Genomic DNA, 26,158 nt, shown 5'->3' on the forward strand with positions numbered 1-26,158 from the left:
GAGAAAGGGTGGGGGGAGTAATTCCTGTTTAACTTTTCATAAACAGTCAGATTTTTTTGGTGATAAAAATATACATTAATTTGGTTATTTAGTACAAAATCAGAGCATTTGTAAGTCAATCTTGGGGCATAATTAAAACAAGGCAGCCTGGATTTAATCATCTAATGAACCCACATTCCCCATCTTCTAATGTATTAACATTCATTAATACTTCATTTAACCGTTGATGTACATACGTGACGCTGATTGGGCGGGACTTGGACAAAGGGGGTGTGATAACGCAAAAGCGGACTTTGCGACACGCACTATCGGGAGGCTGGTGGTAAATAAAGTAAGTCCGAAAAGAAGACTTGGACGTTATGCTAAGCGTAAAAAAAGCTTTGAAGTAGCAAAGTGACATGACTTTAACACAATCGACTTGTACACATTTGCGTAACACCCTCAAGAAAGTACATAGCGATAATCGGCAAAAATTGAACAAAATCAACAGCAGGACGGCACTGTGTCCAACGCGCTCTCTTTTGGAATGTGCTGAACATTTCCACTCGAACTTCCAACTTGCTCACAAGTGTCATTTGGATCACAGACATGAGATAAATAACGATAGATATAAATACCAATGAACGAGATGAAACTTCAAAAAAAGGTCTTTGGATACGCGACGTGAAAACCGCCACTAACGGAATCGAAAAGGAGAACGCAAACCTGTTTCTCTGAAGCGGCCTTCAACAGATGACCTCGTCACACGTGGCTTCCCCCACCAGGAGCGAGTGTTTGTCGGGGTCGCTCAGCACTAGGCTGTGGATGGAGCGCCTGTCAGAACGTAGCGAGTTGATGGACGCCCGGCTGTAGCTAACAATGCGGTCGAAGAGGCTAAGCCTGGGCGAGGATCGCCGCAGGTCACCCATGCCGATGTGGACGCTGACGTTGGACAGGCTGCCCTGCCGCCGGTCGCTGCCCAGCCGGGCCTCCAGCTTCTCTGGCGTGGGCTTAGTGTAGCTATAAAAAATACCTGGTGAGAAAGAGCATTGGAGGAACCCCTCGAGCGGATATTACCATTTGAGAAGAAGCGAAGACACGACCACAGAGACGGAAGACAGCGCCATGGCGGCGGAACCCATCCATGGTTGTAACACCAGACCGATGGGAAGGAACACACCTGAGGGAATGCCGGAATTTCTTTTAATTCATTTGTTTTCTTAGTCATGTGACCTCACGCTGTTCAACTCTTTAGCTTCCATTGACGACAATAGAGGTTTATTCCATTAAAGTTTGTCCTTTTACCTGCAGCGATGGGGATGCCAACCAGATTGTAGAGGAGGGCGAAGACAAAGTTGATCCTGATCCTCTTGACGGTCTTTTTAGAAAGATCGATACTGCTGACAACATCCAACAGGTCATTCTTTCAAAAGAAACAATTATTTTATTTCAACAGGCCACTATAAATATACTCAACCAGCCAGTACTTTGTGACAGTGGCAATTAGAATTTTGCATATTTTAGAAGTTCAATGAGCCTCAAGCCAAAGATTGAGTTCTCACCCTGATCAAAACCACATCTGCTGCCTCAATGGCCACATCAGTGCCAGTTCCTATGGCGATGCCTACATCCGCCATGGCCAGGGCGGGCGAGTCGTTGATGCCGTCGCCCACCATGGCCACCTTTTTTCCAGCCTGCTGAAGCTGCTCCACTTTTGCCACCTTGTGGGAGGGCAGCACTTCGGCAAACACCTTCCTGATGCCCACCTAACGCGGAAAGAAGACCAAATGATCAGGACTGTATTAATATTATTGCAAGTTGAGCCCACCTGTGAAGCAATGGCCCGTGCAGTCTTGCTATTGTCTCCTGTCATCAACACAACCTCCAGGCCCATGCTGGTAAGAGTTTGCACCGCCAGCTCAGCTTCTGGTTTGACTGTGTCTGCTATGGCTATCATGGCACACAGCACATCTAGAAGGCAAAGTAAGGATTTTTTTTTTTGGTTGACATATGTAGCCTCCTCATTTTACTTACCATCCACGGCAACCAAGACGGAGGTGCGTCCTCTGCGCTCATGCTCGACCATGGCGTCGTCGACGTCTGGTTGGATCTGCAGGCAATTCCTCCTCATCCACTCTCGATTGCCAATCAGGACGACGTAGCTGGCCGTCTGGTCTAGGCCTGAAAACAAAGTATTTTGGGGGTCATGGTCTATATTGGCAAAACAATAGTACATTTGGTATCATAATAATAACAACAATAATAATAACAGCAATAATAATAATAATAATAATAATAATAATAATAATATCATAATGGCAGAAAGTATTGCCTTTACAACAAAGTAGTGAATTTAAAGGATGCAATTCTTTTCATGGGCGAACTATTCAATCTGTTAGATTCTGCCCAATTTAAAAGGGAAATAACAAAATTTTAAAATTGTATAGAAAAAAATATGTACTTTAAAATTATTAAAATACATAAGAGTCATGCAAAGAGATTCACTTCAAATTCATAATATAACACCATTAAAGTGAGTAACAATTGCCCAGTAAATACTGACTACATAAGAAATTGGATTGTAAAATATTCAGCCCTGCAATAATTAAAGACAATGGTCCATGTTGTAATGGAATATTACACCCCCCCCCCCCCACACACACACACATATATAACCCAAAACAGTGGCATGCAAAATGTAAATGAGATTGTGTCAAACTCGGCGGCTGTGGATCCATGATGAGAGGATGCGAGTTGCTAGACGTGACTGTGTCGCTGATCTGGACCAGCAAGCCATTGCGCTGGTTGTTGTCCTCGCTATCGCTGTCCGCTTGCTTTGACAGCATCTCCGTGTTGCTGACCCGACATCGGATCCCGCAACCCGGCACGGCCTGGAATTCTGTGCACGTGCCGAGCGACTCTGTGTTCAGTTCCTGCTCGCACATTGTAATGTATCATTAGTTGTGGTGGTGCTAGGAGAAGTAAGGTGAGGTCAAAACCTACCTGCTTGCAATATTTGGTGATAGCCGCCCCTAGGGGGTGTTCGCTGTTGTTCTCTGCTGTGCCCACGATGGCAAGGAGTCGGGAACGCGGCATCTTGTTGCCCTCCACCAGTATTTTCAACTGGATAACATTTGGAGCGCCATACGTGATAGTCCCAGTCTTATCAAACACCACTGTCTGGACCTGTCCATTGATAATTACTTTTAGTTATTTTACTCACTCTGAAATCAGGTGATTGGCCCGATTTTCTTCCACGTGATTGGTTTGGGGACACCGAGTTATTATGTATAATATGATATAAAACACACCTTATGTGCCATTTCCAGTGGTTCCCCTCCTTTTATCAGGATACCATTTTGAGCTCCAACACCAGTGCCCACCATGACAGCCGTTGGTGTCGCCAAACCGAGGGAGCATGGGCAGGCGATGCATAAAACTGTTATGGAGGCCTGGAAAGCGAAGCGAATCACCGCCTCTGCCCTGGAAATGCTCTTGTTGTAACCCTATAAAGAGTAACAACAACATTTACATTGCTAGCATCTGAGGTAGAGCCATCCATAAATTGATTGACAAACTCACAGGAAAGTATTTTTCCACAAGAGGGAAATCCAGGAAGCCAATGATAATCCAGGCAATCAAAGTGAAGACCGATACGCCGACAATGAAGGGTACAAAGTAGCCGCTGATCTTATCAGCATACTGCTGGATAGGAGCCTAAAACAAACATGGGGAATAAGAAAAGCTAACCATATGGAAGAATGATCAAATCCAGAATCCCAAGACTCACTTTTGATGTCTGTGCCTCTTCAACTAATTTGACAATCTGTGACAGGGTGGTGTCCATGCCAACATGTGTAGCGCTGACCAACAGGGAGCCGTTCTGGTTAATGGAGCCCGCAATAACAACACTCCCCGGCTTCTTGGTCACAGGCATGGCCTCACCTTCAAGTTCCAAAGCAACAGATGGTCAGATATTAACTATCTACACGTATGGACGTATACAGGCTCACTAACCTGTGATGAGAGACTCATCTGCCATGGAGTGGCCTTCAAGGACTCTTCCATCAACAGGAAACTTTCCACCCGGGACAACTTTTACTATATCTCCCCTCTGTACAAGTTCAACGTCCAATTGATCCTCACTGGAAACAGTCAACAATAAATGTTAAAATTTTTAACCAGGCATTGTTAACATATTGCATTAATCTATAGACATACTGTCATTTTTGCCAGTGTAATGCTATCCTATTGTCACGTAATTTCAAATATTCTAAATGCAGTAATTCTAGGTCAGAGGCGCTCACATTTTTTTGCATGTACATTGCTGCCATCTGCAGGTTAAATAAAAGTGAAAGAAATTCCTCCAATAAAAAAATATATTTGAACATTTTTTTGTTCACAAAAGATGTTTTACGTTAGATTGGCATGCCATATGTATGTTTTGTAGCAACATGACAGCAAAAATGTTGAGTCTTATTGGAATAGCCACTTCAAAATTAGTATAGTATAGATAGTATACATACATTTAATCATTTTATGCTTCATGATTGGATATTCCCAAAATACGGCAGGCAGGCAGGCCCTTATCACATAGTTAGTTTTGCGAGCTATGGATCGTATGATTCTAGAAAGTATGTACAATAAATATAGATTTTCTGTTACATCATCCCCCTTATCTAAGTGCAAATATTTACACGGTGGCCAAAAGAATCAAAAGCAATACCTTAGAATGGATGAATCCCTACTGAGAGTGACCACTGTAGCCTCAGTGGCTTGCAGCGACATGAGCTTTGAAAGAGCCTCAGACGTTTTGCTCTAATTGGAAAGTTAAAAAAAATCCAGATTAAGACAACTCCAAGTGATATATTCAAAGTTTTAATAGTTGAATCAAACCTTGGCTATCTGTTCTAACCAGCGTCCCAATGAGATGAAGACAAAAAGCATTGGTGGAGTGTCAAAGAAGGTGATGGGGTTGACTTTGGCTTTCTCAACCATGGCCACTATTAGTACTATGAAGGAGTAGGTAAAGGCTATGGAGGTAGCCAGTACTATAAGGACATCCATGTTGGCAGATTTGTGTTTCAATGCTTTGTAGGCTTGAATGTAGAAGTAGCGACCGCCAACAAACTAAAAGGGGGAAGAATTATGAGATGACGCATTGGAATAAAATTTTTTAAAAAAACGTGTCTCACCTGCACAGGCACACAAAAGAGGAAAGAAAGCAAGTTCATGACAGAAAGGCCTGGGAGCAATTGCCTCTCCAGGAACATGTCAGCATGGAAGTGGTTACGGTCTTCGGCTGTGGCATTGTGGTGATGTGAAACATTCATTTGGTGGTCCATGATTATCATGTAGGTCATCATGCCCATCACTGGCACACAGAAAAATAGGCTCACCAGGAAAGATTTCTTCCACCTGAAAAGGGAGACATTTGAAGTTATTCAACAAATATGATTAGCGATTCATCCCAAAGCTTTTTTTTCATTTAAGGATTTTTTTGAAAACATAATACTATAATATTGGTAACAAGGCATGCACTGGAATGGTTGTCAATTGATTCCATTTTACATTATATGATATTTTCATGTAAAATAACCATTTAAAAAGGCCTTACTGATGTATTTCCTTGCTGTGGTCCAAATGGCTGGCGGCACGGTCCCTTTTGACTAAAGATGCGTCAAAACCCAAACTCTAAAAACAGAATAAACCAGTTTAATTACATTTGGTTGAAAATTAACCTATTTTTAATTTCATAGTATATTTAACTCATTGCCTGCCATAGAAGTCCCATTGACGGTGCTAGGCATCCAATCCATTTTGACTGGAAGGGGCGAATAAACATTCAGTCGCCCCTTCCAGTCAAAACAGATGGACATAAAAGCAGTGCACGCCATTTTTATAACAATTCTTAAAATACTGAAAGGCACAGAACACTAAGATGTCTCACCCCAATCAGCTTGATAATATCTCGTGGTCCTATTACTCCAGAGTCATACTTAAAGTGCGCTTTGTTGGTTGCTAAGGCAACAGAGGCATATATAATGCCATTTTCTTTCATAAGGCTTGATTCAATTTTGTGGACACAAGAGGCACAAGTCATTCCCCTGATCTGAAATGAGGGAGAATTAAGAAAAGTACAGATTTTAAATGACTTAATGCAATTGCAGACCAATGATTGGGGATCTTTGCATTACAGATTGATGTCCCAACTACATGAAGCTCTTGATTTACTGTATTTTTAACTAGAGTGGAAAGAACTAACATATAATTTACCACTAATTCCAGGTTTCCATCTGAACCTTCATAGTTCTCCATGACTGAGGCAGAGAAGCCCAGCTCGTTGACACACTCGGCAATCTTCACAGGGTCGATCATTTCGGCATTATACCGCACCTCGGCCTTACTGGCCATCAATGCCACCAAAACAGTGTAGATGCCTGCAAAAAAAAGATCATTTAAATTCTTTCAAAAGAGTCTATTCAAAAGAAAGCTTTAGGAAATGTTAATTTACCAGGTTCGTTTTTTAGGTTGCGTTCAATGTTAGCCACACATGATGCACAGGTCATGCCTCGGATCTGGATAAAGCACTTGTTCGCACTAATGTGATTGTCTCTCTGCTCCATTTTACTATCCAAGGGTGTTTCTTTGAGGAGGCTGATGTCCAGTTCCTTATCTTTCATTGGTTCTATGCTTGAAGACTTGGGGACATTTAGACGTGGCACGGGTGACAGGGTATTGGTTTCTGTGGGAAATAAATCAGTGTAGTAGTAATAAGAAATGTATTACAGCATGAGAAAATATATTTTTTTGCCTTGACAACAATAGACAACTAGTCCAACAAAGCTCATGTTCCACTGCAAGAAATTGTATTCAAAAAAATAATTCCAACAGATCAACAAGGGCTGGCTCTAGAGGTGACTGTGTAGTTCCCTTCAGAAAGAGGGCATTTCTCAGTATAGTCCACGTTGTGAATATTCAGTGCCAGCCAATGAATTACAGTAAAACTGATAAGATAAGAATATTGTCTAACCAGGTAAGAAGGCGTCAAAGCCCATGTCTTCTATGGCATCCTTCAGCTCTTCTGGGGAAACCAGCAGAGGATCATATTCAAAGAAGCCCTGCCGATCGACTAGAGAGACACGGGCTGACATCACCCCATTCCTTTCAGACATCACTCCTTCAATGGTCTGGACGCAGGAATTGCATGTCATGCCCTCAATGTCAATCTTAGCCATGTAGGCCAAAGGCTGGATAAAACAAGGTTGGGGTACAGCAGGTTTGGCCAGCGATTGTCCGAACGCCGGAGGTGAAGATAAAGTCAGCGGAGGTGAGGTAGCCGGCGGGCTGAGGAGCCCAGGAGAATCCCAGAGTTGAGTTTTGAAGTTCCCTGGGGGAAGCGCTTCAATTGCCTGCTGTAATTGAGACACTGTAACTCTCATTGGGTCATAGAAGATGGAGGCTTTCTCCTCTTCGAGAGAGACCTCCACAGAGGACACACCAGGCAATGTGGAGATATTGTCTTGGATATTGACTACGCATGATCGACAGTGCATGCCTTTGACCATAAACACCACTGAAATTGTGTCCATGAAGATTTCCGCCTCTAACGGCGAAGAAGCACTCGTTTTTTGAGAATCGGCAAAATGTTCAACTTTACTAAGGGGCAGTTGCAAAGGGCGTGGTTTGGACTTTACACTAGCTTTAAAGCCAGCTAAAGAAATCTGGTCAATGATGGTTTGAACACTGATGAGGTGAGGCTGGTAGAGGATTGCAGCTTCCTGAGAATCCAGAATGACTGGAAAATTAGAGCGCAGAAAAACAAAAATGTTATCAATGAATGAATGACAAAATGGAATATGAACAAACCATATGATACCTTTAATCTTTTCAATCCCATTTAATTTTCCAATTTTCCCTTCAATTGTGGTTGCACAAGAATGGCAAGTCATGCCTTGAATGCTCATCTTCAAGAGCGCCACTTTGCTTTCTGTGTCATGAGACGGAGAAGCAGGCAAGTTTTTTGCAGTAGGGCTAGAAGAAGTGGCGTTGTCCGATGGTGAGGCGCTTAAAACGATTTCGGTAAGCTCCCGCACGGACGTCAAAGACGAGACAAAAGTGACGGTGAAGTCCTCTTTGGTCGGACTATCACTGACGTTCAGTACACCTGGGATCTGAGACAGCTTCTCCAAAGCCTCCTGTCGAGGCTCAGATTTCAGTTTGGAGGCAGGAATCAGCTGGCTGTCAACACAAACTGGTGTGGCCACGCCAGACGTGGAACTTGACTCGAATCCCATCTCATCAATGGCCTTCAATAGGGATTCTTCACTCTGGTGGCTGTTGTTAAAAATGACTGTGGCATTTGCCTGCTCTAAAGACACCTAGAAAATAGAAAAAAAAACTATGTTTAAAAGACAATGGGAATTGTTTAGCTATTTTCAATGATAATTTGGTTTTCAGTCTTTCTCAGCTACTTAACAAATGACCATTTACCAAGATATCATATATTGGCAAAATATTGCAGACTTTTTTATTGAGATATAGGCAGTTTAAAAGATAAATAAAAAATACATTCACACGAGATGTCACTTTTGGTATGAATTAAACGCAACAGTGCAAAAATGTGATCCATCATGACATTCACATAAAAGATTATAAACCGGGTCCACAAGGTTTTAACAACACGACAATCATTGTTCTCTTCTTCCAGAAAGCACAAACATGTGACACACTATTCTAAAGAAATCACTTGACTCACCCATACCTTGAAAGGGAAAGTGAATGTTTTGTACTTTGGATCATACATTTTTTTTCATGCTGTAGAAACATGGTTATAGCGTCTAATAATATCAAACTTGTATAGATTTAGGATTCAAGGACCAAGAAAATATATTGTAAAAGACCTCATATTGACCTGCTGTCACAGTTCTGCAAAGGGCAGGGCTCTATCTTGAAAATACAATTGCATTATCTTCCTCATTTAATCTTAGCTTGGGGGGTAAACAGCAAAAAACAGGCCACAATCAGGACAATTTCACCCTTGTAGCTACTACATCCTTATTACCTGATTTTACATTAAGAGAGATCTGATCCGTAAAAAATGTGTTGTCAAATTTGATCATTTTGATAGAAACATTTCAATCTTAATATCTGTTGACAATGAAACAGAAACACACAGCATGTGATTAGGATCCTGTTTTACCCGGAAACATTTTTGATAGTCACTACTGACAGTGGCGCAATATTAAACATAAATATTGAAGATTAATTTACCTTTATATGTATTACCCCTGAAAAAGAACCAATCCGCTGTTCTATGGATTGAACACAGGAACCACAAGTCATTCCCACCACACCAAGTGTGACTTGGTATACACTGCCTTCTTCTGCCATTATTCCTGAACAAACAATAAAAAAACATGTTTCAGCTACTAAAAAAAAAAATTAAATACAATTCACATACCATGCACATTTACATACACTTGACTGACAGTGAATGAGTTAAATAACAATTTAAAAAAGGGCTCACCAATTCATTTTACAGTAAAGAAATATTATATGGGAATTGATAACATGTTACTATTTTATTGTGACTTTTGATCTACTTATTGACATGTTTTGTGCCTAAGAGATTCCTGTTAAACGGGTATTTCAAATATCAGTGTTGATCAAGAAAAAAATAACTCAATTTAAGCTAGGAGAAGGTAAATAAACCGGTATCCACCTGTAGCCAAGAAAATAGGATATGCATAGTTTTCACTAAAGAGGACCGCATCTCATCGAGAGTCAGTTAACGAGTTAGTTTCAGTTTCTATTACATTTCATTTTTTAGTTGTGTGATGTGAGATCCCCAAATGTAAAATGAGTGATTTGGATCAAAATATTTGGGAAAGTGAGCTAACAGGAAAGCTATTTGCGAACTTCCTATTCTAAAGCAAACATTTGCTGAGTTTTGTTTTTGCATATATATAATTCTATCTTCCAAATGTATGGATTGCCGATGCAAAAATAGGACTGATTGTAAACAATAGGCTCTTACCTTGAAAATAAAGTGACAGTCTACTTACAACCAGGGTAGTAGCATTAGCCACGTTGCTTCTGGTCGTCACCCTTCCTTCCGTCCAACAAAGCAGACGAGTGATCGGGGCATTACGGAAATAGGACCTTATTGTAGTTTCAGTACATATTTTTATGAAAGTATATGACTGATCTCAACTCGGGAGAGAGATTTTGTTTCTTTTGCTCATTCCAATGTGAGGGACAGACCGGATATCGTGCAACGTCATTGGGGGGCGGGGGGTCTTAAACCGGACAAATCCATGGCAACGCAAGGATAATTTTGCGTCCTGAATTTTTTTAAATTATGGTAGGTCAGCATGACTGAACAAAATCTGGACAAAAACAAAAACCCTGCGTTTACTACGATAATGGATTATTTTGAATGCCAATGGCTGTGGGTTAGAACCTACCGAATTCTCATATAGTATACATGTGCTTCTATATATATGTGTGTATGTATATATATATATATATATTTCAGCAACACGGTTACTTATTTATTTATTTATTGACTTACTATTAACTACCTATTTGCGTAAAATGCCTTTCCTATTTCTGCATCCTCACCCTCTTGCTACTGCAACAAAAAAATTTCCTGAATACGGGATGAATAAAGTTATCCAAAGTATAATTGTTGTTATTATCATCATCATCATTATAATTACTATTATAAAAACATTCAATTCCACCCATAAAACAGCAGAGGGCAGCAATGATTAAACAGAAAGTTGTGGAATATTATATAACTAACTCTACTAGTGCGTCGACAGAGCTGTATACATAAAATGAAGCCAATGATAAGTCATGTCCTTTTTACAAGTGGTTTCAGCTAAAACTGAACATTCATAAGCAGTTCTTTCATTAAAAAACTCCTTTCTCTGAAACCTATACTATATATATAAAATGGGTATTTATCAGAACAATATATGGAAGTGATGTTTCATATAATATCCTTAGTAAGAAAATGTAGTTCAATCAAAACTGCATAACACATATAACCTTGAAGTCAATGGGTTTTATTATTATTAATAACATTTAATATTTTTTCTTTTCTGTATGGGTACCAGAAACCACTTCTTGTATTAACTATGCATTTATTTACAAAAACATTCCGAGATCAGTTGTTTACTGCCAGAGGCCAATTTAAAATATCGTGCAATATACGAGGACCAGCCTTAAAGACAATCGATTCCATCATGCAAGTAGCTAAAAGGTGACATTTACAGAGCGAAATACATTTTTTCACAATGCGTATATTTCAGCATATACGCCTGGACACTCATCAGGAATGTAATTGGTTTCTTCATTGGTGACTGTGGCACTAAATCACTAAAATAAAATGATTGGATTATATTCATGTCAAAAGGGAGTGATGTTTATCCTCTCCCTGTAGAAAGTGCACCACCAGAAAGAGCTCATTTGTGGAATATGTCCACCAATAAGCTACTCCCAGTTTAAAAAACAAAAAAAAAGTATACAATAAATTATTTTCCCTTATTCTGGTATTGCATTTTTTTTGGTTTTTGTGTTTTTCAGTTATTAAAAGATGTCATTGTGATTTCGTTAGTTAAGAAATCAGGGGAGGCTGGGGTATGAGGAGTAGTTAGGGAGGATGAAGTGCGGAGCTTGGAGCGTTTGACCTTCCCTCCACCCCTGAAGCCCCTCCACTCTTTGATCCACGCTTCCTTTGTGGAGGCATCTAGTCGGTCCAGATGCCTGGCTTGCAGGATCGGGGAGGGGGCGAGAGAGTTCCTCATCACGTGAAATGTGTACCTGGGGGAGAGAGTGCGGTGGTGAGAAAGTAGGCCAGTGAAAAACATGCGGCACTTTGATGTAAATCAGGGCATTCCTTCTAAATATCATCACTTTGAGAGGCACAAGCTCATAATCTGTTAAGTTAATATTCCGAGCGCTACATGTATTTTTGCTAATTCGATATGATATGCCAATAGTGAAATGTAGTAATTACTTTTAGGAATGTTATTGTCTATCCATAAACTGTATAAGATGCATAACAATAGTTTTGGGGAATCAAACTTACATTTGTTGCAGAAAAACATCATACTTGTGGTTTCCTTTGGAGGACTGTTGTATCTTTAAAGTTGTGGTAGCACAATTATTGAACAATTATTTAAATAGTCGAGTTTGTCAGTGATTTATGGACTTTGTTAAGCTTTATTTCAGGCACTTAAGAGTATTTTTCGTCATGTATATTCATTAAAATGAGGAAAATACAGTATTTACTTTATTATGATTGAATTCAGGAAAATACAGTATTTACTTTACTATAATTTAATTAAGGAAAATACAGTGTATACTTAATTATTTTATTTTTGTCTTTCTATTCACCTTTTTAATTTATAAGAGAACAGAGGAAAAACTGTAAACATTCAATTCATGTAATTCTATATATGAAAATTAAAAAAAATTCATTGATACCTGGGCAATAGCGCCACCACTGTTGTGATGGTGCAGATAAGGTAGAAAATGGGATCTGTTAATTGGTTCTGGAGTGTCCAGTGCGAGTTGCAGGTCACACACGAAGTGTACAACAGCGTCAGGACCAAGGACAGCGCAAAACTGCCCACCATAATGATCCAGTGAACCACAGTCTGTAAATCACCAAAAAACAAAATGCTAGAAATGTTCACAAAACTTACTAATATTATTAGTAGCTTCAAATGAAAACAAATTTAATGAAACTCCCGTTACTTTTTTTTGTACTCACCCAGGCTTTGATTTCTATTGACAGATGCAGCAGAATGGTAATTAAGGAAACTGCATTGAGAGGAGTTCCAAATGTGAAAACATCAACATCCAAATCCTGGTAGGTCTGCAGAGAAAAAAAATGAAATCTGGTGTGTTCACACTGTAGGTGATAATAAATTCCGGAGCTAAATGTTTTCTCACCCAATATGGAATGAAGAAGCAGACAAGACTCTGATAAAAGGCATCAAGCATGGAAATCCAGAAGGTGGTAAAACGGTAATCCTAAAATTTGAATGCACAAAACATTATATATTGACTGTAAGTATGTATAGTGTTTTTATTTTGATGTACTGCAAACATCAGAAGCATTATTTTTCCATTAAAAAATTATAAAATGTACATACTGGTTTCTGTGCCACTACCATCCACTACCATTTTAACACACAGAGTTAAACAAGTGACCCATAATAGTTGAAAAAAAAGACAGATTTTTATGAGAAAAAAACAAATGAAAAGGGATGGACCAATAGATCAGAGTTTCACTGACCCCTGCACCTTGTCCAGTCCGATACAGTTCAGGAACTCCGAGCAAAACCTCTGCCGAAACATCTTTGTCCATGATTCCAAACATAATTGGAGGTGCGGAGGTGAAGAAGAGGTTGAAGAAAATCAGCAACCAGTAGTCCACCATGGTGGCCGCTGTAAAGCCACAATAGAACTGATACCAAAAGAGCAGGTTGACATTGGCCTGTAAAGATGAGATGAGAAATTATTAAAGTCAGCTATTTGACCAAAGCAATGGCAGACAAAAACTGCTTCTTTTGGAGACTCACCAAATTCTTATAAAAGAAATAAATGATCATATTTGCCAGGCGAGTGTTGCACCAATGTCCGTGAACCAGCAGAAGCTTTTTAAGGTGTTTGAAGCGAGATATTGCAAAATCACTCGCCATGGTTGCCTGGAATAGGCAACTCAAGTTGTCATTTTAGGAATAATTGTTTGTTGGTGCATTTTTTTCATTTTACAAGTAAATATATTTTATGTCAATGATAATATTGTATGTATTGGCAGATAATCTTGCGGAAATCAAGTCATTACCTGCATTCCCTCCTGACCGGAAATTCCAATCCCAATATCAGCAGCTTGGATCATGTTAACATCATTGGCACCATCACCTGTTATCACATTTTTTTTTTATCAGTGTTATGAAGTGTAGATGCAACATTTTATTCTTCTTAATGTAGTCTTTAACTCTGATAGACTCTTAAACAATAACAATATTACAATTGAATGTTCGTTCGTCTGTTTTCTCAAACAAGTCAGGACATAATTAATACCTTCTCTTTAAAAAAAATGCAAATGTGGCAACATTTTGACAAAAAAATTGGCTATTTTTAGAACATTTGGACAATTTCATGAATTAAACAATCAAGTTGTACAAAGTAAACCTTCAAAAATTCTGCCAGAAAACGACTTTGTGTGTCTATAGAAGGACCAGTTTTGAAATGAAGGACAGTTTAACACGGACAAGCGTGAAAAACTGTGAAAGTAATCTTTTTGACTTACCGACAGCCAGAGTCATGACCCCGAGCTTCTCCCTGATGAGCTTCACCACTCCGCTTTTCTGCAAAGGTGTGACGCGGCAGCAGAGCACAGAGCGGCAACTCTTTGCCAGTTGCACAAAGCGGTTTTGCAGATCCTTGGACAGAAGCATGGCTAGGGTGCGCCCATCAATCACCAGAGAAATGTCGGGGGTCGTATCTACATTGCGGGGGTCATTTTCATACCTCCTCACTTCCTCCAGAGTGCTGTCCAGAATGGAAGTGCATATGGGCTAAACAAAAAAAATCCACAGGTTAACTTTATCTGAATATCATAGAAAATCAATGACATATACTAATAGCTATCTTAATTTGTTCCAATCAATCATATACAGTCAAAATGTCATGTTAAGTGTTCAGTGATGATTGGGAGAAAACATCCCTGGGGTTGTCAATGCTGGTAAAAATAGTTGAGCCCATAAAGCTCCAATCGGGATCACTGGAGGAGGTATATTTCCTGTGAGGGTTCAATATTAGGCTACTAATTAGATATGAATGACTTAGTTATTGCATTGGAGGAAACTCACTCTAGTATAATGAGAGATTCATGAAGCGTTTTGTTTTTTCAAGTTTGACAGAAAAAGATATATTGCAATTGAAGGCTGTTTGATGTGTGATGATCGCACTTCAGCTTGTTAGGAAGGACTGTGGTCTTGGCTTCGTCATATGACACTGGAACCTTTCTTAAAACGATTTGACCTTTCATTATATCATAAAAGGGCTCATGTGTATAAGTCGCTTTGAAAAATGGGGAGAAAGTCAATCTTAAAGTTAAAGTTTAAGATGAAGTGAGCGTTAAAAAAATGCTGTCATTTCAAATTGGAGATTAAAAATGTCTCTGTATTGAAACTTATAATATATATGACGCCGAAGGGTGTTGGAGCCGCGGCATTAAGGTAACACACAAATAATCTTTAACCCTTTCAGGGCCAGTCTTGAATTGTTCTGTTGTAGATCAATTTCATTTGTTTTGATACCGATCGTTTGATAGATTTTTTTACCAATGGCTTAAAAAGCATTTTTATCTGTTCTTTCTTTGCCCAAAATTCCCACTTCAACCAAGTCAGATTGTGAGTGAAATATATCTGCAGTTCATTAAAGACAAATTTGTCCCCAGAAGTAATTACTTGTTTGTCTATGTCCTATGATTCACTGAACTCTCGCCCAAAGCTGTGGCAGACGACAGGTCACCCGAGACCAATGAACTCATGACATGGAGCTACCCGAGGAAGCATAGAATCATCTAAAATCGCCTGATAAAAATAGTTCTGCACTTTGACCCATATTATGTGATGTACTGTTTATGTTAACTTTTTAAACCATTTCTACTGGTTCTAAATGTTAAGAGTTATCACAGAGTAGGACTGATGGTTATTGGGTGGCATATCAGGTAGATAATCAGTCATAAGGGGGGGTCCTCACCTTGCTCTTGTAACTCATGTTAATCACCAAGTCTTCATCTTCCAGCAGCCTACAGGCGTAGCCAATGTTGACAGCCGTCTCCGGCTTGTCACCAGTGAGCACCCACACTTTGATCCCCGCCTCCCGTAGTGCCAAGATGGTGTCTGGAGCGCTATCCTGCAGACGGTCCTCAATGCCCGTCGCCCCTGCAGTGAAGACCTGTGACTTACAACCAGATTTATGTTTTACAGGCATGGGGATGGATGGGTTGTTACCCAGCAGGGTGAGGTTGGTCTCCAGCTGAACGGCGGTGGCCGTAATGAGCTGCTCTCTACCGTCAATGGCAGCCATGGCGCTTTTTCGGTTCACCGACCAGACTTCGTATTCTTCGGCACTCACAACCTGACAAAAACGCATAAAAAAAATCAACTGTTGTGATTGTGGAACACGAATAGAAAACCCTGAATTGACCCCATATTCTACAGAAAGTGACTCGCAATTGCTTCAAGATCAATTTGAAAATCTGAATCGATCTTTACACAAGTGCTATTGGTGGAAATAAAAAATAGGTGGCTATCACTTTTTAAGGAATTCTGTTTAGTGATTTTTCAGATAATTAATACGCACCTTTTTGGTGAAGCAAAGTGTACGCAGACCATCTTCAGCATAGGAATCCAAGTGATACTGGGTATCTGCCACAATATTTTTCTGATTTCCACTCAGGTGTTCTGGAAATGACGTTACAAAAATATTCCTCTGATTTCATTTCAGATATTTCAGTCCATCCAAGTATTTACAAATTGTCTTCACCCGCATACGGAGCACCGAGGAGCTCCATGATGGCGTAGTCGGCGCCTTTGGTGTACAGCACACGTTCTCTAGTGGTGGGGTGTTGTACCAACACAGACATTCTTTTTCTGTTGTAGTCAAAGGTAAGGGTGTCAAGTACCTGGAAGGCCAGGATTTGACCCGATGGAACCTTTACTGTCACTCTGTCAGGGGTGCGACTCAGCAGAACAAAGCCATAGGCCTTGGCGGCATACACTAAAGCCGCCTCGTCTGGACTTTCAGCTTCATAGTATACCCCACTGGATTCATTAGTCTTAACATTTGATGTGAACTCTCCTGAGTCCTCCACTTTTGGAAAGTGTTCGTCTTCTCTAAAAGAGGTGTCTGAGAAGCTTCGTTCTCTTTTAGGAGCAAATACGTTGCGAAGGGAGCCTGCCCTTTTCAAGAAGTTGGAGAAATTGTCCAGTGGATTACTTGACTGGAAGGAGTCCGGGTACTCTTGGGTCTGAGGGATAAAAAAAAAAATGAAAAAGGTTCATCAGTAGCTCTGTTCTGAGACTTGAATAACTCAACCACGCCAATGGTGATTTCTAACATTTGTCCGCCCTTCCCAAAATAAGAAAATTAATGGAAGTAACCTCGACTGCCTGGTGAATCTCACCTTTAATATTGAGCCAATTTAGCAAACGCTTGCTATCTTTCCAACTGGCAAAGACAAATTAGGAGCAATTTAGCACGGACCATAGAGGAAAGTGGAGAATTTAAACAACAGAAGATTTTATTTAACGTCCAGAAAAGCAAATTTCAGTAAATCTGAATTAAACCTTTGAGATGGTCAAATGAAATATAATCTATTTTTTGGACTACTAAGTACATTTCTTGGAAAGGAAAATGTCTTGGTTGCTTTAACAAGACAGACACAAGACACACAAGACATTGTAGAACTAGTTAAAAAAACAAGAGCCACACAAAGCAAGTGTTTTTTTTACAGTATTTAAGAGGTAAAATAAAAAACAGTGGCACTGGCCGATATCACACCGTGTGTCAAAGTCAATAACTTGCATCAGTGCAACAGCAGTTGATAGCAAGTCAAGATTGGATAGATTACACTGAATGAATCTATTAAAGGAACAAATCCTTGTGTCATCTTTTCTCTCTTCCATCTTTATTTCCCATCCACAGTGACAGTAAACAACACTCACCCTCTGTCTCTGAGCTGTTTCCATGGAAACCACCACTGTGTTGCAAATGGCAAGAGCCAGAAAAAAGTCGAGGTAGGGATCCATCTCCTGGCTGCTGATGCTTCTCTCTGCGATTCTGAGCTTCTGGAGTAGTTTTCCGTCTGGAATCACCTCAGTTTCCTGTGTAAGAGAATCGTGAATGTATCTTTTCCATGTGAAACTTCATATATAAACTTTATATGTTTCATGTTCGTGAAGAAACATTTCATTTGTCATTTGTCGTGTTTTTTTTTTGGGGGGGGGGGGGGGGTGCGATTCCTTCCCTACACAATTAAACACACGTAACTACTCTACCGTATAAATTATTACGATTAATCTATAGTGCATGTTTCCGTTTATACGACGTTGGTTGAGCCGAGCCAAATGCTACCCAGCGTGACCATATGTTGAGTCACGGACACTTGGTCAGATTTCAGCCAAGATCAATGTGCTCATCACTGATGCCTTGCGGCTTCACCATCTGCAATGGCTTTTGAGCCCAAAAGGTCTATTGACCAAAGTAACACACAATATTTTTTAAACAGAAAAATAAAAAGGCGACCTAGTGCCCGAGTTGTCACCCATCTGGTCCCCGTAGTTAGCCGGAGATTTGCTCCAGCACCCCGCATCACCCTTATTATCAACAACAAAAATCGTTTCAATAAAAGGTGAGAATCTGGAAAATGTGCAATGACCAAAACGTGTTTGTCAGTTTGTGTCACTCTGACGTCAATGGAATATTTCACCTCAGAAAATGAACACCAACCATCCATCTGTCATTTTCTGTGCACAAGGAAGTAAATACTAAATAAAAGGTTTGTTTTGACAAGAGCTGATGCTATCAGTTATGAGGACAAGTGTTTAAATCTCACATCAATTGTTGAAAACATCTGTAAGCCATTTCAATTGGTTATTGATTCATTAAGTATCCAAATTAATACATGATTAAACCTTTATAAAGCTATGTTTATTGGATAGTAAAACCAGTTAGTTGTCAGTTTATCAGTGCTATTATGACCAGGGCAATGACTTGACCTTGAGTAACATATACTTAGAACTTTATAGTAGAGTTAAGGCAATTCCTGACCATTTCACAATTTGTTTGGCTGCCTTACAATATCAGAGTAAGCAAGTCCACAAAGCCCAGTGTCTCCCTCCAGCATCACTAAAATAAAATCTTGTCTGAATGCGCTTCTTACCAACGGACTGCTGAAGGCCACGTTGCTCTGGGCGTTTCCCGCTATCTTGCTCTTGTGTCTGCTTTCACGGCGAGGTTGTTCGCCTCCGGAGACGCTGTCTTCATCATCCAGAGACCATCCACTTACTGGGAGTTGTGGCTGCTGGTTAAAGATGACCTCCTCATCCGACTCTGGTTCATCAATAACAGCCAAGCGGATGGCTAAAATTGAACAAAACTATGTTATGATATGATATTTTAAACAGCTTTACGCCAATTAAATAATTGCATCTCAGATTGGTGTATATTCTACCAGCCTTAAAGTATTTTATGCAAAATTCATGATTTTCACAGTCCAATGAATGATCCTGTTTAAAGTGCTGAGTCAACATTATTTCCAGTTAACAGTTAGTCTAGATGAATTCTTTTTCTATTCTTTCTTCCTCATCTTGTTGGGTTTTAATAATTATAAGATGTATAAGGCATGTATGCGCACTCGCTAACTTTTTTTTGTAATAATTTCTCACTTTTCTCACTGTTTTTTCTCTAGTATTTGTGAATTCTAGGTTTCAGAATAACATCGAGCTTGTTCACATTCCATTGTGGTGAACACTTGTTTGGTCGAGTCAAACAATAGAAAAGCAATGATTCCGCATTGCTTAGACTTTTAAGTCGCTATCGGTTTAACCTTACGTATCGTTGACACTTATCGAGGGGTTCGTGCTTGAAGGCCAACTTCAACAATTCTTCACAAAAGGCAACTATAAATTATAAACCATGTTCCATAAGTATGTCTGTTTCAGAAGGACTGCCTACATTTACCATTTTCCTTGTGCGGGTACTCTGAACCCATGATGGAGCAACGTCGAAACACCATCTTGTTCTCAGTAAGCGTTCCCGTCTTGTCGGAAAAAATGTACTGGATCTGTCCCAAGTCCTCTGTAATATTCAGGGCTTTACACTGTATTCGAATGTCTTTCTCCTCATCATAAAGGTCTATGTCTTGAGTAATGAAGAAGATCTGGCCAATCTTTACCAGCTCAATGGAAACATAGAGTGAGATTGGGATCATGACCTGAAAGAGGATACAACAATCGATCAAAAAAAAAAAAAAACTAGCTACATACAAACAAATCTGACTTTATTTCCACCTGAAGCAGGATGATCATACTGAAGAAGACGTAGAAGCTGGACAGACTGGCGCTGCCCACCAGGCCTTTGTCATCGGGCACCAGGTAAGGCGGCACGCCAGATAGTCCCTGTCGCCAATATAAGTGACCTAAATGTATGAGGACAGGAGGCTTAATCACATCGACTGGCACAAACAGGGAGGCTATTTTTGGCAGTGCACCTGACCCCCCCTACCCTCAACCACAACCTCCTCCCCCCCCCCCCCCCCCCCCCCCCCTCCACCCCGATCGTCATCCACCACGTTGGGCTTGGGGCCAAAGTGACTGATCAAGGGCTGGTGCAAATGAAACATCCCCTCACAAGTGTAAAAGCTTTTAAGCATAAACTGATGCGCATAATGGTTTCATACTTTAGTTATGTAATTCATCACTGACCTAGTGCTCCAACCAGACACATGGCGAAGAGAAGAATGACGCAGAAAATGACGTCCACATTCAGTTTCCGCTCCAATTTGCTGCGTTTGTATCTTGGCCCGCTGTTGTTTAGCATTGACTTGGTTTCATGGCCTTAAGATTGGGATGAGAAGGCGCTAGAATTATATTAGCCAGAAAGCATACACACACACACAGTATGAGCCTAATTGGGACAATCGCTGGAAGAGTATTGAATATAATCTCTTCAAAATGCCCCTAATGGGTCGGTTTTGGTTGTAATTTGGCTTTTGTTTCACACTAACAAGTCAATGTTAACATGTGGCAGATTAGTACAACTAATTATCACTAACATAGATGTTTTAAAATAAGATATTGTAGATAGATAACGTCTTTGATACCTGCGTAAACTACAAAGCCGACAGCATGCTCGGTATTTCTGACAGTGCAACCTCGAAGCAGCAAACTCTCGATTCCAGCGCCTAACTTTTCTTTATTTGGTTTCTCCCTGTGGAAGAAGAAAGAATACTTATGAGACTTATTTGTTGTTGATGTCCCACATTTTCAATTGTCTCCCTTTTGGGCCACAGCTGGGCAGCAACAAGAGGCAAGCTCTTCGATTTGTAACTCTCAGGGAAATTGATTAGAGTCTATTATAGCTCTAATTATGCCTCTGATGACATCAAAGCACAGCGAGTGGGTAGGAAAAGGTTTTCTGAATCCAGGCCTGCTTGTACTTTGAATCCTCCAACATCAAATCCCTTTGTCATAATATTTTCGGCAGATGTATTTAATACTTAGAAAGTGGTCAAAATGTTAAATTCTATACATTAGTAATGCTTCCTTTTGGTTTTTTTGTGACATTTCTCATCAAAAGGAAGCCATTTTCAAGAAAATATCTTTATCCAGTTGAAAGTCATTTAAAATAAAGACTTTCAAGTACTTTTAATCCAACATTCCAGTCAATGACCTTTTGTAATCTAGAAATTGTACCAGTACATTTGAGTCTTCCGGGGAACAGCAAATTGTTCCTTTGACCTAACTACCTGTGGTAATAAATGTATACAACATCTTCCGCATGTTGTCACCTGTTTAGCCTGGCCACTAATTAAAATGTATAATGTGCAATATCGCATTTTTTTAATTTACCATTCTTATATTACAATAGATCACTTTTGCGGTGGTTATTTATTTTAAAACATTGCTATAAATCTTGATGTGACCCAAAAAAAATATTTCTATTGATTAGGATTATTTATCAATTTGACATTGGAGGTTTAACTGCATAAGATACTCACACATAGCACTTGAAGTGATTTAAATTATTGTTGGGTTTTTCACACACCACAACACTATTAAAACTCCCGGGTTCAAAGTCGGGCTCCTGTGGAAAAAAAAGTGGGGCACAATGTCAGTAGGCTGGTCTTTCCAGAATGACATTATGTGTATTCCTTTAAAAAAAACGTGTGCATTCAGTAAAACACGTCAGCAACAAACCAGAAAAGTGAGGGAAATTACTGATTTTCCTCACCGTGACACAGAGGCCGGGAATCCCCTTTCTCTCTTTAAGGTTTGTCTCTCCATCCAGATTGGACGTCTCTATATGGCAGGCATAGTTGCAGTTAGAGGTGTGCAAAAGAAGGAGATCTGCAGGGACGATTTGGTTGCAAAGTGCCTTCACAAAATCCCCTACGCGGACGTCCTTCCAACGCCGCTCCACAAACTTCTTTTCTTTCCTGAAAGAGCCACTGTTAATGATTTGATAGGAGAAATAGTGGATTTGTACACATGTATATGTCACTTGTAGAAATGGAAACAAGAAGTCGTAAGGCCCTCAGAGGGTTTCCGATGAAAATTATGCGTTGACTAACTAGCAATGACAAACAACTGCAAATATGTTGCATTTCATGTACGACCTGATTGGGTGGATTACATAAAACACCACACCTGCGACACAATGAGCTGAGGTCATTGTGTTTTAAGACCCTTGTGTTTGTATATTGCGTCCCTATCAGACGCTATCTAAAATCTCCATTGCAACAATGTCTGTGTTAGTGTTTGTCGAAATGATTGTTACTTCTACTGTTTTTGTTCATATTTGTCAAGCCAAATTTAGGTCTGTGTGTGAGATTGGCCTAATTTGAATTGGCTATTAAAAGCGAGATTGCATTTTTATCGACATGGAATGCTAAGATAACTTCATATGTAAGCGGTATTACGTTAGAATATCCCAATAAATACCATTAGAAATAAACAAATCCCTATTTTCCTACCCATTTGAAAAAAATATGATAAATTCAGCTCAATTTAGCATGGCATCAATAAAGAAAAAGGTGGCCTGAGACAAGCTTTACTCAGTTGGTTTTGAAGAACAGCAACGGTGGGGTTATTTTTGGCTCACTTGGGTTGAGTGCAAGAGGAGTGACAAGAGTGTGAAGTTGAGATACAGTAAATGAGATGGCACAGATGATAAGGTGTGTCAAAGCTTTGTTTCCATTCTGGAAAGAAGCCATCCATTTACTTTCATGGATTCTCCCACTCTCTCTCTCTCACTAACTCCCTTTTGTGGATTGCATTAGTCAAGTGTTTGTCTTGGATCTGCACTTAAAACCACCTGGACTGAAATACACACACAAACAGGGGCCTTTCCAACATGGTTGCTGACTAATTTTGGAGGAAACACAAAAGCAAATACCTGACAAAATAATGACAAATGGCTGCAGAGGCCCAAAATCTTGTAGAAGCCTCCACCTTACAAACCAATAAAAGAATCACACTTCCCTCCTCCTTGCACTGTACTCCAAAAAATCACACCACTGAAAGGGTTGGAAAAATGACAGAGCTTTATCCTCCTTTGTAAATTATTCATTTTACACCAGTGATTCAAAAATAGATACCCGCTAACCTTAGTGTCTCTGCTGACACAACACCCAGTTGAGGCTTTCATCAAATGTGCACAACGCTGTGGCGAGATCTACTGTTGTGAGCCTCTTCAAAAGAGGAATCATCTCCCACACAATTTCTATTTCCAAGTCAAAAATTCCCACAGGGGGCTCAAACGCAGAGGAGGATAAGAAAAAAACACACACTCGCACATGCACAAACAGTGGGACATTGCGTACGCTCACGCAGACGTTTAGTTTGATCAAAAAAGGTGGCATGAATGCACCACTTAGGATCTTACCCGCTGTAGATCAAGCACGCCATGTTATTCAGCTTCCTGTCCGACTGGTACCTCCTGAAGTCTTCCCAGGCATCTTTCAGTGCAGTCAGAGACAGAATAACGCAGATAGGGATAAGAGCCACGTCTGGTTGGAAGGCATTCACCACTGGCACAAAGTTGAGGATGGCCAGACCCACAAAATAGAGATTTGCCAGACGGTGAAATTGCTCAAAGAGATTCATTGGTAAGAAGAAGAGCAGGGTGTATTTGGTGGTCTTAATAGCGTTTCCCTTGAAGTAGCGGTTGGGTTGACTTGTCTTCGCTTGGCCTTCGTAAGGTAGATTGGACACCAAGTGACGGAGGTCGTTCTCCCGTGCCCTTTGACCTCTCAGGGCGTCCCTGATTTGGGCTAAGGGGTTCCACCGCGCCATGGTAGCGCTCTCCGATGCGTTTGCTTCTCAGGAAATGTCTTTTCTTATCATCTTTGCTAAGCCGACGAAACACTCCCAAGTGTTTGTGGCTTGATTGAGGCGGGTGATGACTTCTGACTGAGTAGCCCCGCCCATTGCACTGACTGGTGTGTTCACATTCCTATAGTCGGTTACTGAGAAATACTGAGAAAAGTTCCATGCAGTGCTGGGTAAAGTGTTTTAATGTTTAATTGGTACTTTCTTTACTAATAAGCTGCTTAGTCATGGAGGCGGAGCTGCTTTTTCGGGTTATACCATTAAGTAATCATTTGCTTTTTTTCAATATTTGGAAGTCAACCACTACCATTTTTTTTATTTTTGCCAATAACCATGAAAATATCAATTCTTCACTATCTTGTAGCAACTTGTTGGCATGTCGTTATGTTGGAATGAATTGAGGAGCTTCATTTTTATAGGACCCAGGCCTGTTTATAAAAAAAAAAAGTAGTGCTTTGCTGCTGTCTTTTGCCTTCTAAAGGCAATTATAATTATTGTGGTAAAGTGTCAATTAGTTACGGTTTTAAATCCTGTCTTGATTGTTAATCCAATTTTGAATCATTTGTTCGAAATTTTGACTTGGGCAAAAATTTTGGTTGTTTTGCTACCAGATTACAAACACAAATGGAAGATTCATTCATTTTCTGAACTGGGGTGCCAGAGCCGACACTCTGAATCGATGGGCCAGCCAATCGCGGGCAAAAGGATGATAACGACTGCAAAATACTGTGTGAATTGAAATCTCATTTCAAGAGAATCCTAAGAACGAAACAGTAGATGGTCTGACATTGGCCTTCCTTGAGTACTGCGTGATATATGCATGTGCGCCTCAACTGCGTATGCTGATGATTATCCTTGAAAACGTGGACAAAAGAAATGAAAGAAGTGAACTGACATCCGGATGTCGCTGAGGGCAAACACGTATCTAGAGACCAAGGAATAAAAGGGCCAGGAGAAAAAGAAGGCAAATAATCACCGGAAAAGAATGCAAAAATCCTCATCTTTTTGTGTTTTGAAAAAGAAATACGTGGATCCAAATTGTCAGATTTGTTGGAGATTGTTACGTGACGTGAAGGAGAACTATAGCCAATTAGAAAAAAAATTACAGTCTTTCAAATTCATGCTAATCCAAGTAGCTGTTGTAGCAAAACAGGTGAAAAAACAACAATCTGACTAGTGTAAACCATAACATGGTTATTCTATATACTCATGAAAGTAAGACACTTTATGGAAAATGACATTAAAATGTCATCACCATGTGAGGATCTTATTTTTTGTGTTTTTTGGATGTCAAAGTTGACCTTGCAGATGATTTGTGTTCAAGCAAATCATCAATCAAAAGTGCATTGTCCTTGAGGACATACATGGACAAGATATTGGCACAAATTGGAGTGCACAACATAGCCATTGAAAAACACACACAATTCTACAGAGCCGAGCCCCACGCGCATCTTTAATTAGTCCAGTGACACGGAAAGACTACAAAGTCGAAAGCAGCTGCCTTTATCTCCTTTTTTCTACATGCCAACATGAATGCCCTTTTCCCCCAGCAAGAGAGCGCAAAGCATCTGTCTATGGTGGTGAAATAATACATCTGTTTTTTGAGCAATGCATGGACGAACATAAAACTAGATAACATGTCAGGAACGATTGTAGTTTACACACTTTTTGCTTCTTTTTCTATATCCCAGGTGAATAAGTTACACAGATACATGAAGGAACCAGAGTATTGTCAAGTGCATGGTTTTGTCTGGTTGGTGACAGTACAGTAGTGGATTTTTTTTGATAGTCAATAACAGAGTTTTAAAGTAGATGGGAAGATTTTTTTAAATAAATCAAACTCTAGGAATGAATGTTGCAACCCATTATAACACATTTTAATCAAATCGATCAAAATATTAACAAATATTGTCTTTTAGATGCTGTTTCGTTAAAAAAATCCAATATTTTAGGAGCAGAAATGGCAAAAAAAATGGCAAAATTACATAGCATTTTTGTATGAATCAATGTGGTAATAAACCATCCAAAAA

At 39.9% G+C, this 26,158-nt stretch overlaps 2 protein-coding genes across 4 annotated transcripts; both read right to left on the reverse strand.

Annotated features, from left to right (window-relative positions):
* Positions 1–11: 11 nt before the first annotated feature.
* Positions 12–10,272, reverse strand: atp7a (ATPase copper transporting alpha). Of its 2 annotated transcripts, none has more exons than XM_077732214.1 (23): positions 10,047–10,272; positions 9,253–9,377; positions 7,859–8,360; positions 7,013–7,777; positions 6,494–6,724; positions 6,256–6,419; positions 5,930–6,091; positions 5,597–5,673; positions 5,175–5,397; positions 4,876–5,109; positions 4,706–4,797; positions 3,997–4,124; positions 3,770–3,924; positions 3,562–3,696; positions 3,291–3,485; positions 2,983–3,165; positions 2,699–2,912; positions 2,014–2,160; positions 1,808–1,950; positions 1,542–1,745; positions 1,285–1,402; positions 1,057–1,159; positions 12–999 (listed from the first exon to the last, which is right to left on the reverse strand). In XM_077732214.1, exons 2-23 carry the CDS (start codon positions 9,370–9,372, stop codon positions 726–728), a joined length of 4,569 nt encoding a protein of 1,522 aa, XP_077588340.1. In that variant the 5' UTR covers positions 9,373–9,377; positions 10,047–10,272; the 3' UTR covers positions 12–725. The 2 variants fall into 2 exon arrangements, with proteins under 2 accessions (XP_077588340.1, XP_077588339.1); XM_077732213.1 differs by having other exon boundaries at positions 10,019–10,272.
* A 761-nt stretch (positions 10,273–11,033) lies between these two features.
* atp10b (ATPase phospholipid transporting 10B) lies at positions 11,034–24,160 on the reverse strand. Of its 2 annotated transcripts, none has more exons than XM_077732998.1 (21): positions 23,683–24,160; positions 22,030–22,234; positions 21,797–21,882; positions 20,900–21,006; positions 20,502–20,633; positions 20,088–20,215; positions 19,759–20,011; positions 18,959–19,158; positions 17,742–17,900; positions 16,561–17,044; positions 16,378–16,478; positions 16,026–16,152; positions 15,772–15,956; positions 14,315–14,582; positions 13,847–13,923; positions 13,581–13,706; positions 13,295–13,495; positions 12,949–13,029; positions 12,767–12,871; positions 12,478–12,650; positions 11,034–11,811 (listed from the first exon to the last, which is right to left on the reverse strand). In XM_077732998.1, the coding sequence occupies exons 1-21, from the start codon at positions 24,090–24,092 to the stop codon at positions 11,571–11,573; spliced, it is 3,849 nt and encodes a 1,282-aa protein (XP_077589124.1). In that variant the 5' UTR covers positions 24,093–24,160; the 3' UTR covers positions 11,034–11,570. The 2 variants fall into 2 exon arrangements, with proteins under 2 accessions (XP_077589124.1, XP_077589123.1); XM_077732997.1 differs by having other exon boundaries at positions 22,030–22,246.
* Positions 24,161–26,158: the final 1,998 nt, after the last annotated feature.

The sequence above is a fragment of the Stigmatopora nigra genome, chromosome 14 (genome assembly GCF_051989575.1).
Source record: "Stigmatopora nigra isolate UIUO_SnigA chromosome 14, RoL_Snig_1.1, whole genome shotgun sequence".
Lineage (NCBI taxonomy): Eukaryota > Metazoa > Chordata > Actinopteri > Syngnathiformes > Syngnathidae > Stigmatopora > Stigmatopora nigra.

What these genes read in the sequence shown, in the direction of transcription:
- atp10b (XM_077732997.1), bottom strand. Translation starts at nt 24,092, where the DNA reads ATGGCGCGGTGGAACCCCTTAGCCCAAATCAGGGACGCCCTGAGAGGT. An exon ending in AAACAGCTCAGAGACAGAGG is followed by an intron (nt 17,045 to 17,741) that starts GTGAGTGTTGTT and finishes TTTATCCCTCAG; the next exon opens with ACCCAAGAGTACCCGGACTC. An exon ending in CAATAGAAATCAAAGCCTGG is followed by an intron (nt 12,651 to 12,766) that starts GTGAGTACAAAA and finishes GGTGATTTACAG; the next exon opens with ACTGTGGTTCACTGGATCAT.
- atp7a (XM_077732214.1), bottom strand. Translation starts at nt 9,372, where the DNA reads ATGGCAGAAGAAGGCAGTGTATACCAAGTCACACTTGGTGTGGTGGGA. An exon ending in ATATTATCAAGCTGATTGGG is followed by an intron (nt 5,674 to 5,929) that starts GTGAGACATCTT and finishes TTCTGTTTTTAG; the next exon opens with AGTTTGGGTTTTGACGCATC. An exon ending in TGGCATCCCCATCGCTGCAG is followed by an intron (nt 1,160 to 1,284) that starts GTAAAAGGACAA and finishes GCATTCCCTCAG; the next exon opens with GTGTGTTCCTTCCCATCGGT.